General features: G+C 34.1%; 1 protein-coding gene across 1 annotated transcript; it reads right to left on the reverse strand.

Annotated features, from left to right (window-relative positions):
* Positions 1–1,063: 1,063 nt before the first annotated feature.
* On the reverse strand, positions 1,064–5,983 carry LOC140822220 (uncharacterized). The gene is made up of 3 exons (XM_073182962.1): positions 4,519–5,983; positions 1,834–2,184; positions 1,064–1,760 (listed from the first exon to the last, which is right to left on the reverse strand). The coding sequence occupies exons 1-3, from the start codon at positions 5,935–5,937 to the stop codon at positions 1,275–1,277; spliced, it is 2,256 nt and encodes a 751-aa protein (XP_073039063.1). The 5' UTR covers positions 5,938–5,983; the 3' UTR covers positions 1,064–1,274.
* Between the last annotated feature and the right edge of the window lie 6,166 nt (positions 5,984–12,149).

Here is a 12,149-nt window from a genome sequence, read left to right on the forward strand (position 1 = left end):
GACTATGAATAAAACAAATGATAATTTTACAATTATTATATTTTGACTAGTTGTATTTAACCGGAGTCTAAAAAGCATTAGGCCACAAAATTTTCTTTTTCTTCTTCATATTTTCTCGACATTTTTTTTTATTTCGCATTCAAACTCAAAATTTATAGCATCTATCTCTTTTTCATCTGATACAAATTCTTTCGTAAATTTCTATAACAAAACGAAGAAGAGACGATGGACAAATTATCTAAAATAAATATTAATCCGCTTAGGCGGATTTCGAACCGCCTCGACGGCTTACTAAAGCAGAACCCGGAACCCTTCAGGGGAGTTGTCTTTGCAAAAATCGGAGCGCTAGGTGGCCGTCGGACGCCTAGACACCAGCGCTCTCTGGGTTGATTCCTGGGAAATGACGCTATGGTTGGTTTTGTATGCCACAAAAAGAAAGTAGAAAGCTGCATGATTTCATGGTAAATATGCTTCGAGTACTCACAAATTTCAACATGGAGCAACCTAAACAAAGATCTAACTACTCAATCATTTGCACACATCTGAGCCACATAGAATACTGGTAACAGAAATCATGATATACACGGCTTACAAGTGTTTTCAGGACATTGATTTCTTGATCTCCAACAGTGCCCAAAATAGTCTTGATGTAAAGCATTAAAGAAAAACAGCTTGAATAACAGCTAGTAGATTTAGTCGATCAAGTTCAAATTCCACCGCTTTAAAAGTCAAACAACCTTTCCCTTCTTAATAGAAAATCATTGAAAAAAATGCACATATAGGTAACATGTGAAAACACCACTTCACGGTTTCAGGAAAAAAAAACAACCACTTCACACTCGCACAAAATACCAAATTCATCAGGAAACCCGTGATCCCCCTCCCCAAATTCTAAAAAACGCCATAATCAACGATCGTTCTTCTAAAAACCAAGATTCAAACATACGAAGTACTCAGATTGAATCCACAGAGAAATACTGGTGATAATAATACATCTGTTGTTGATATGTAGAGGAATCCATGGATATGAAATCCGTGGTGTTGCTGAAAATTTTATGTGATCAATTCTTGGTTTTATCATTTCCATGGACTGGACAAACTTTCTACTTTACATAAAGGAAGTTAATGTTTCTTCATTAAATAAATTTGGCCACTTTGAAAATTAGCATGGTTCTTATGGGAGAAAAATGAAAACGACTCGACACAACTTTGACTTTCAAATCTCACATATCTTGTTCGAAAAATTCAAGTTAAACCAATTTGAGTGCAAGAATTTATGCATCGAAAACCGCCGAAACCGCGATTTGGCTCATCTCGTCTTCATCATCATGAACTGGAGCGGGGAGATTAAGATCGATTTTCAAATTTTCACCAGTCCTTGAAATTGATTCAACTGGACTACCAACAGGCCTAACATTATTTCTTGAAATTCCTCCACCCCTAACAAAATGTGACCTTTTATGCCCTCCGAGGGCCTGCCCTGATGAAAACACCCGCTCACAAAAAGGGCACTCGTGTACTTTCTCCTCCTCCGCCACCGCAGCTGAGCCACCACCAGAATCTGCCATCTCCGACGACGACTCAACGCTAAATGGGCTATGTCTGATTTTCTTGTGGCTTGCCATATGCCCTCCAAGTGCTTGATAGGACCTAAACAGCTTGTTACATGTTTCACACGTATATCTCCCTCTAACTTTATTCTTTCTCACTTTCGAAAGCATCAGAATCTCCACAAAAATCATATCCAAATTTATATTTTTCTCCACAAATATTTAATTTGCTTTCATCCCTTACCCACTTGTCTCTAGACAGCATCATTAAACAATAAGCAACATCTTCTTCCGGAGTAGCAGCACACTTCTTTGCTTCATCACCAAACTTCGATTTCTCGATCAACTCCGGAAAACTCCTAGTCCCAAATCCAGCAAACTCCGAAGTTCTTGAATCCCGAACCCTTTTCGACCTTCTGCAGATGGAATGATCCTTTGACGAGTCTGTGTCACTCTCCCTATCTTGAATCAGAACAGAAGAAAACTCAGGATCCAACCCTTTTTCTTCCTCGGTTGCATCATCTTTCGGAGATAAGTATTGTGATGAAATCGAAGAATATGACTCAAATGACCGAAGATCATCAATCTTTTCAAGAGTGTTGTGTTCTCTTTCTTGTTTCGAAACATAAAAATTCTTCATATGAGATCTCATGTGCCCACCAAGAGCACTTCCACTGGTAAAATTTCTGAAACAGACTTTGCATCTGTGTCTATCCATCGTACAAGAATGAAAAAAGAAGATCGAAATTAGTTTGTGTATTTGGCACACTGAATGTGTCTGTGTCTGTTTATTTCTGTTTCTTGAAAATGTGCTCGAGTTGTGAGATTTTATAATATGCAAGAGAAGGTCAAATTGTCTCAATATTAGTGGGATTAATGGAAGGTTGCCAGGATATTAAACAGGATTTACTGTTTTTTTTTCAAGTCAAGAAAACTGATAAAGATATAATAGAAAAGAGCCATGAAACAATAATTCCATATCAGATTGAATGCAACGATTGTATGTGATCAGGGCAATAATCTAGCTTATAATTGTGTGGAATATTCAACGATTTTTATTCGTAAATTTATTTTATATAAATTAGAAACAAATAATCCTATATTTCACCTATTAGTATTAGGATAAAAACTTATGTTAGAAGGTCTCACGAGTCGTATCTGGTTTAGACAGATATTTTATTTGGGTCATCCATGAAAAAAGTATTAATTTTTATGCTAAGAATATTACTCTTTATTGTGAATATCGATAGGGTTGACCCGTCTCACATATAAAGATTTGTGAGACGTCTCACAAAAGACCTACTCTAATATTAGTAATCTTGCACACAATAAGTAAATATAAAGATTTTTTTTGTACGGTACTATTTAATGTTAAATACAATTATATTGGAAAACTTTTTTTCCAATCGAATTTTGATTATTGAGTTTTAATTTAATTGTTATTCTCATAAGAAAGAGAAACTTTTATTAAATATAAATAACCTCTAATCCAATTACATTATTAATTTGGCAGTCAAAACTTCAGATTTGCCGAATTCAATGTAATTTTTCATTATGTTTGCAATAAATCAGTGAACATCTGTACCATCTTTTATCTTTAAATTTGAATGATATTTTTAGTATTTCATATATTCATAATTGTCTATTATGAATATATTATTTGAAAATGTTATGACTTATGAGCAATCACGAAGTTTTTGATAAATTTACAATAAATTAAAGTTGAATTTTAAGAATGATTTATTCAGCTTTAAATTCGGGTCTTTGGTTGAAGTGTTTGAAGGAAAATGGTGTGCATGGGGGATTTGTTGGAAAGTAAATGCCGTGTTATTAGGGAAAATGGTGGGATTAATTTATTTCAGAAGCTATGCTAGTAGCACTGACAATATTAACAATTATTGCAAAATATAGTTTTAACTTCAGGGAAAATTGTTCCCCATTAATCGTCAATTTTAGATTTTCGTTTATCAACTCGTCAAATTTTGATCTAGATGCATTAACTTCTAATTTCTAACTACTTGTTCGAATTATTGACATGACGTCATACATATCATCATTTTTTGCGCCAACTTCATCGATTTTGGTGTCACGTTAGCAGTAGGCGAAATAAGACTAAAAGCTAAAAAAAAATCAAACTTTACTGTACTGAAACTAAACTTTAAATAATTAGTAGGCCAAAGACAAGTTAGTGTATAAATCCGATTCAAAATATTGACAACATATTGAAGCTCGAGCGATTAGAGTTAGGTAATTAATTTTGGCTGCAATAAAATAATATTCGAATAAATGAATCATTCACAAAGTAAATCACTCTCTCTTAATTAATTTAGACTTTTTTTTTTATTTGTACAAGAAAGTTGGCCGGTAATTAAGTGAGAAAGTGAAATAAACTTTATTCATTCTCCCATTGTCATAGGAGTGTTGAGTTGTTTCTCTTTCACAAAATTTGAGTAGGTTAGTTTTTGTTGGACTTCAATCTTTATAGATTTTCGGGTAAATCTGCTATATAAATAAAAATAAATGGAAAAAATATACAACAATTTTATACACAAATTCAGGTTACGTGAATAGTAGAGTAAAAAATTAAATAAATTGATAAGAAAAAATACAACGTTCAAGATTACTTTAGCTTCGTAGTATTGAAATTACATGATATGATTATTAATTAGTCTCTGTTTATACAGAAGTTTAAAAAATTTAAATATAATATATCTTATTAAAATTTTATGAAATTATTATTGAGTGTTTGTGAAACTGGGTGAAAATTAATTTATTTAATGTAATATAGTTATGGGGAAAAGAGTGCAAATGAGACTATGATATTTGATTTTATTTGAGGAAAAGTGAAATGGGCTTCTGGATTGAAAACCAAACATTTCGAATGTAAATCCTTAAAAATTTTACAGTCTAATGTAATAAAATGTACATCTAAATATTATATCTTTCTTGAGTGGAATTATGATTCAGCTGCGGCTTCGGTTGTAGAACCAATCCCTACTTGCAACCATGAATTAACACTTGTGTCTATCTCCTTCAAGTCACTAAAATTGGCCAACTTCAGTTTACTCTCAACATTTTTATCAGAGTTTTGTGTATCGTTGTTCTTGTTGTTGTTGTTGTCAGCGGCGGAGGCGGCCTTGGTACCGTTCTCGAGCTTCTGAGACTGAGGGTACTGGTGGTCCTCGCCGGCTTGTGTGTGTCCCATCCCGTGATCGACCCACTTGGGTGTTTGAACGTCAGTGGAAACCTCGAAGCTCAACAGGTTACGAGGGTCCCGTCTAATCGTCGACATGTCGTTGGCCCATGCGGGGACGTTCAGATCCAACGAGTCGGATTTGTCCTCGATCTTTGGTGGATGGTGACGAACGGGTTCGATGTGAAACTTGGCTAGTGAAGATGTGTCCGGTGAATAGGACGTAATCCAATGGCACCTCTTGTGCCCTCCAAGGGCTTGCCCTGACGAGAAGACGCGGTGACAGATGGAGCATTCGTGCACTTTCGACTTCCTTTTCGCGGCTCCGACCAATGTAGGACCTTGTTCGAAATGGTAAAATGTAGATTTAGAGGAGAATAGGTCTTCCTGTGTATTCATGTCATCATACGTGGTATTGTTGTCATCTAACTGATCTTGTCTGGCTGCGTAGCACCCTTTCACCTTCTTGTGGCTTGCTCTATGGCCCCCTAGGGCTTGGTGAGAATTAAACACCTTTTTGCATGCTTTGCATTCAAACAACCCCTTTGGATTAGATATCCCTTTTGCCTTGTCAAAATACGCCCTACTCTGGCCAAGATACGGTGTGGGGTTCCTCCTCTCCTCCTCCCTACTGGCAGAGGCGCATGATTCTTCCGGCTCGGGTGATGGCGGATCGACTGCAGTGTTAGCCAGTTGCACTAAGCATCTAGCAAGAAGGAGATCCTCCTCCTCGCTAGACGCATATGTCACGTTCAAACTACCCACTTTTGTACGCAATGATCTCTTCCTCTTAGACCAACCACCTCCTTTCCTTCCACCATCGTCCTCGCCTTCAGACTCAGGCGAGGACACGAGGGACTCGGACGCGTCATCGGAGCTACATTTCTTATGTTCAAGAAAGGACTTCCAAGACGAGAACTCCTTCCCACAATTCTCACAAGTCCTACAACTTTTGAGCCTATTTGGATTAGTTCTCAATTGATACATTCTCTTATTACAGACCCTATCACCCCCTCCAATCTTCTCCTCCCAATCACTCGCATGATCTTCATCATCAAGATTCCCATTCTCATCCCCAATCCCATGTGCCCTCATGTGCCCACCAAGTGCCCTCCCACACATAAAACCCTTCTTGCAAACTCTACAATAGTGCTTAAAATTTGGTGGGGCATGTTCATCTACACAATTATCCATGAAAATCGACACTAGGATAACTTTTTACAAGACAAGGGTGTGTAGTTTTTAGTAGAGGAAAAACAGGAGAAGTAATAAAAATAAAAATGAATAGACTAATTGAATAGAGATTGGAGCTTGTTTTGTAGTAGAAAGTTATGGGAGTGTATGGTCAAAAGAATGTCACTCCTAGTTTTTAGTTGGAGTAATTAATGGTTTGTGGAGGAATTCGTATGGTGAAAAAGAACACCCATCCTAGTTTTTAGTTAAGGTAACTGTTTTGTGGAGGGGAGGTAGAGGTAGAGAAAAATAAGAGTGATGGTGTATAGCATGCGACAAGTGGAAGGAGGGTATTCACATTAGAATAATAGGACCATTTCTACCTCTTGCTATATTAGAGTAGATAAACTAATGGGTGAAAAATTGGTACATTCACGTATTTGTTTGACTATTAGGGGGCGTTTGGTTTGGATGATAAGGTGAGTTTATTTTTTTTAACCCACCTTATCACTCGTTTGGTTCGCGTGATTATTTAACCAAGTCAATACCTCCTATGAATGATTAGGTTATATTAGGTGGGTTAAACTTAAAATAATACATCCTCACCCCTAACTCTTAATCCTTCCTATTTTCCAATTTTACCCTTCTCCTATATCCAAACTCACCATCACTTCCCGCCATGACCGCCGCCGGACCGCTCTCGTCAGACCGCCGTCTCCAGATGTCCGCCGTCGTCCGTCGGACCGCCGCCACCATCTCTACCGACAGCCGTCGCCGCCACCGACAACCGCCGGACCTCTGCCGCCGCCATCGCCGACGGAGTGGAAGAAGAAAAAAAAAAAGGGCAATTTTGTCCTTTCATCAAAAAATTCAAAATTATCCTACACATAAAAATCATACCAAACATAACACCATATATTACATTCCTACAACAATCATTTTCTTTATCATTTACTTACTGATCATTAGTTTATTTTATCCTTCAAACCAAACGCAACCTTAGCGTATATTATCGTCGTGTATGCGGACAAATATACCCCAAAACACTATTATTGTGATATATACTCAATCACAAAAACTCACGTATGAGGTCGTTTGATGAGTAAATTTTATGAGACGGATATCATATCTGATTCAATCCATGAAAAATTATTAATTTTTTATGTCAAATATATTATATTTGACTACAAATATAGATATAATTGGGCTGTCTTATTGACAATAAATTTATAAGTGTTGGCTCTTATTAACTCGGTATGTATATTCTTGGCCCAACATGTTGGACAACAAGTTTAACAATTAGTTACCATGGCCCACATACTTGAAAAATATATTAGCCCAATCCAGGAGAAAAAAGCTTGTTCACGTGTATGCCTCAATGGGCTAAATGGGCCTTTTACACTAAAGCAGATGAATCTCTTTTCTTTTAAATTTTTTTAACGGAAAATAATCGCATTTAATATTGTAATACAATAATAGAGTATATTATCAAACAAAGTACTCATAAATTAATACATGAACAAACTATTTTATTATCACAAAAAATCTTATAATACTGTATCACGATCGCTCAACTAATTTCATAAAAAAATATTATTTATTATGTCAAAATTGTTATTTTTTTGTAAATATAAAATAAGTTAATTTGTTTCACAGATATAAAAAGTTAGATCGTTTCACATCATATTTACTTTTTTTAATATTGGTTGAATGGTTGAAGAATTAAAGAATTTGATGGCAAAAATATGAGTTAAAGTGTCTTCATGTCAGATTTAATTCAAATCATCAATGAAAAAAATTATGAATAATAATATTAAAATACTTCTTGAAGTTAGAAATAAGTTGTGCATTTATTGCTCTTACATGCATGTGTCTGCCTTTTTGACCAATGGAAGAGATATTTTGGCGTAAGATAAGATTCCCGACTGATTCTTCTATCCAGATCTTTTGGGGAAGACATTGAATTCTATACACGCATATATATATATATATAAATATATATATATATATATATGCGTGTAAATATAAATATATATATATATACATGTGTGTATATATATAAATATACACGAATAAATATATATATATATATATGTATACACACACTTATATATACACGCATAAATATATACACTAATATACATTTATATATACACGCATAAATATATATTTGTGTGTGTATATATTTGTATATATGTGTGTGTATATACTATATATAATATACACACTGTATATATATGTGTGTGTATATACATGCATGTGTATATATATACACGTGTATATATTTATATATACATGCAATTACAAAATCTTGATAACAATGAAATATAAGTTTTTGTGAGAGGGTTAATTTTGTCATTACAATTCAATATATAAATTTAATCACTTTTGTTAAAATCATACCAAACATTTAACATATTATCTTATCATTATATTTATCCTTGATTTATCTTTATACTATATATCCCTTACTTATCATATCATATGTACCAAACTATACCTTAGCATAAAAAATTATACTTTTTCATGGATGATCCAAATAAGATATCCATCTCACAAATTCGATCTGTGAGACCGTCTCACACAAGTTTTTGCCTTTCTAATATCACCTGGTAATTTTTTTTTCTCATTTTCGTTATTCTCCGCCATTTTCTATGTATTATCCAATTTATTTATATTATATTGATCAAAAGTACCTCTCTTGTAAAACGGTCTAACGAATCTTTATTTATAAGTCGAGTTAACTCTACTGATATTCACAATAAAAAATAATTTTCTTAACATAAAAAGTAATATTTTTTCATTGATAACCCAAATAAGATATACGTCTCACAAAATATGACTCGTGAAATCGTCTCACACAAGTTTTTGTCACTGACCAATTGGTCAAGTGGCATCATAACACGAGTTTGATATATTTATTATTTTTATTAATATATTAAAAAAAACTAACGACCACGTTTTCAAGATCATGAAATTCTAGATCGAAATCATAAAATACGTGTATATTGAAAACATTTTGAAAAATATTCTTGATGCGATCTCGCTGAAATGGATGAGTCGGGTAAGAGGCTTCAACAGATCAGATCAACAATTTATAATGTTTGAGAATTTTGAGTGAGGATAATGGCTTGGACTAACACCTGCAAACAAGAAGTAACTCGTGAATGGGCGTCGGAGGGGTGTCCGACGTAGCCACTCCGATGCTAAAGTCAACAGGTTGAGGATGAACACAAGCAATATTTGAGAGACAATATGTATAATGCTTGAGAGTTCAAAGATTTCAGAATCATTAAATGACATTAATACATTTTATTTATAGTAGAAAGTGGAGTAGGTACCTCGATTCCAGTGTCAACTACTAAGTATGGCAAGTCGGTTGTCCATACTCTAGCTTCTGATGATTTCTAGGACACTCCAATCCTAAGTTGTTCGGATAGATTAGACTGCATGTATCAATTATACTCGAGTGTGGTGATATTCTCGAGGTGGTCCGAATAGTCGGTTACCCGAGTACTTATATGAGAACTCGGGCTATGTTGACTGCCTGAGAAGCTGGTTTCTGATCTGGACTATCCAATTGATATTCCGGGTCAATAATGATCCAAGCCTTATAAGGGTATCGATTCTTGATTGGATAATAAATACAACCAACAATGTGAATATAGTCTGAAGCGTAGAATGCATGTGCATTGGAGATTAAAATTAAAATCTAAGATATTTAAATATTGCACGAACATCTTAAGTACTGTCAATATTAATATTAAAAATATGTTGAACACGAGTGGGTACCACTTTCCGTCTCATTACTTTTAGCGTTATAGTTTGACTGAGTTGTCTCGCGAAGGGAATGTGAGTCCATACTCCCCTAACTTAAATTATGCACCAACCTTAACCTAATTCCATTGTGCCCTACTCGCGAAATTCCTCTCGCAAGCTAGAGTAAGTTTTTTATGACACAGTTTTACGAATCTTTATCTGTGAGACGGGTCAATCCTATCGATATCCATAATAAAAAATAAATAGTTTTTCATGAATTACCCAAATAAGATATGTGTCTTACAAAATACGACAAATGAGACAATCTCACGCAAGTTTTTGCCTACAAGCTAAAGATTTCTTTGACAATCTCAGGAATTGGATGCTATATAATTCAACATTATGTCATGATGATTTGTCGATGGAGGTTCTTGTCGTGCTTTCCTCGGCTTCATAGGTTGAGATCGTGAAGAAATTTTGTGGTAATGGCAAAATAAAATTAGTGCTAAGGTTATGCTTCTCTTAGTACTAATGTTATATATAGCTCAACACCATGGAAATTGTTCATCCCCCTTCCCCTTTTTTTTTTCTTTTCTGAAATAAAGTTCAAATAATTAATACGAGAGAAAGGGACACAATTCTAACAAATATTAATTTTGGATAAATATTATGTGGATGTATTTGGAATGTGACAAGATTTTTTAGCAGAAAGTGTGTGGTATCGTCACGGAACAAGCGTTTGCTTCGTTTTCCAATCATTTGAGTGTTCCAAGTCCCAAGTTGTCCCGGATTCAAATTTTTTGTCAATATCGCAGTCACAAAGCCATCCATCAATGAATCATTTATTTAAATATATTTTTAAAATCTTATTTCGGGGAAAAAAAAGAGTAAATCGATCCTAGCTATGTATAAGCTGGTTAATTTTAATGGATTTTAATCTTTTAATTACTTAAATTTAGTTATTTGCTAATAATTTGAGTTTATTTATATTTTATTTTGTTGTGCCGGAATATTGATTCGATGTTGAATATTGTTGATAATGTATAGTTGATTATTGGGATAATTTCAATTTTGTCATGTAAGTTAATTAGTAAGTTCGATGTTTTAGTCTTGTAACTTGTTAATAATTCGTTTTATTCTTATAATTTGATTTTTTTTGATATTTTTATTTTATAATTATTTTTTATTTGACATTAATATTCTTCTATGTAGTTCATGTAGAAAAAAATATATAAATATTAAATAAATATAAACATTAATGAATTAGAAAACAAAATGATGCTCAATATTTCAAAATCGTACGAAAAAAACTAATTTTTCCCTTTATTTTGTTGATATAGATTTTAATTTATATAACTTAGGTTTTCTTATTGTTATATGAGTTATGTTGGAGAATATCAGTGTCAAATAAGTAATATTTAGTTGATTTAACATTTTCAGGAGAAAAATGACTAAAACTAAAAAAAAAATCCAAATTATTCGATAAAATTTAAAACTGACGAGTTACCATACTAAAATTCAAACCATGCCAACATGCATTATTAAAATTAAAATTTTCTCTTGATTATTTAGTTATCGAGTACATTTTTAAACCATTGCAGGAAAACATTTGACAAGTGCATATGTAATGGTAAGAAACCTTAGCAAACCACAACAAAATTTGCCCCCACCACTAAAAATAACAGTTTAATTATTAATTTATAAACCATTTCATAAATATCTCAATCACAATTACACAACCAACGTCAACAGAGGTCTTGTTGATTAAAAAAAAACAATTAATTACATAATGCATCTAGATCTTGTAGGTCTTTTTGAACAACCTTCGATACTACGTTTTTCGTTTAGCAATCGTATATATATGCACAAGAAAAAAAGAAGAAGGATGTGAACAAAACAGTCAAATTTGAAGCATAAACTAAAAATAAACCCTTCAAAATTTTGACGATTAGACATGAAAAATGGTGGTTATATTTTTTATTTTTGAGTTGTGACTTTTGAAATTACTAAAAATAATAATATCATAATCGACGTTGTTAAGAATGGAATTTGGACCTAACCGATGTGGGACAATTAACTCACCTCTCTCACGCCCAGGAATGAACATCTGGAGCGTGGAGTTTACAAATGACTCAATTATGGACAGAACGGGTGGCCTAAATATTATAGACAGTCCAACACATAACAGTGAAACCCGGGCTCTGATACCATGTTAAGAATGAAACTTTGACCTAACTCAACCCCAAAAACTAGCTCAAGGGGGAGGATTGTCCATGTAAGGCCCGGGGCCGAAGAGGGCGGGGGTGATCGCCGGTGCCATCAGTTGCACGGACAATGAGCGGCTCCTGGCAGGCTTCTAGGTGGAGGGAACATGAATGAACCGACCCACACGGGAATGAGAGGGATTCCGAGACTGTTCAATGTAATGGACTGTACAGTTGAAGAAGGCTTAAAAGATTTGATTGGTACTACTC

This window comes from Primulina eburnea, unplaced genomic scaffold (assembly GCF_022965805.1).
Source record: "Primulina eburnea isolate SZY01 unplaced genomic scaffold, ASM2296580v1 ctg739_ERROPOS11973397, whole genome shotgun sequence".
NCBI classification, from domain to species: Eukaryota; Viridiplantae; Streptophyta; class Magnoliopsida; order Lamiales; family Gesneriaceae; genus Primulina; species Primulina eburnea.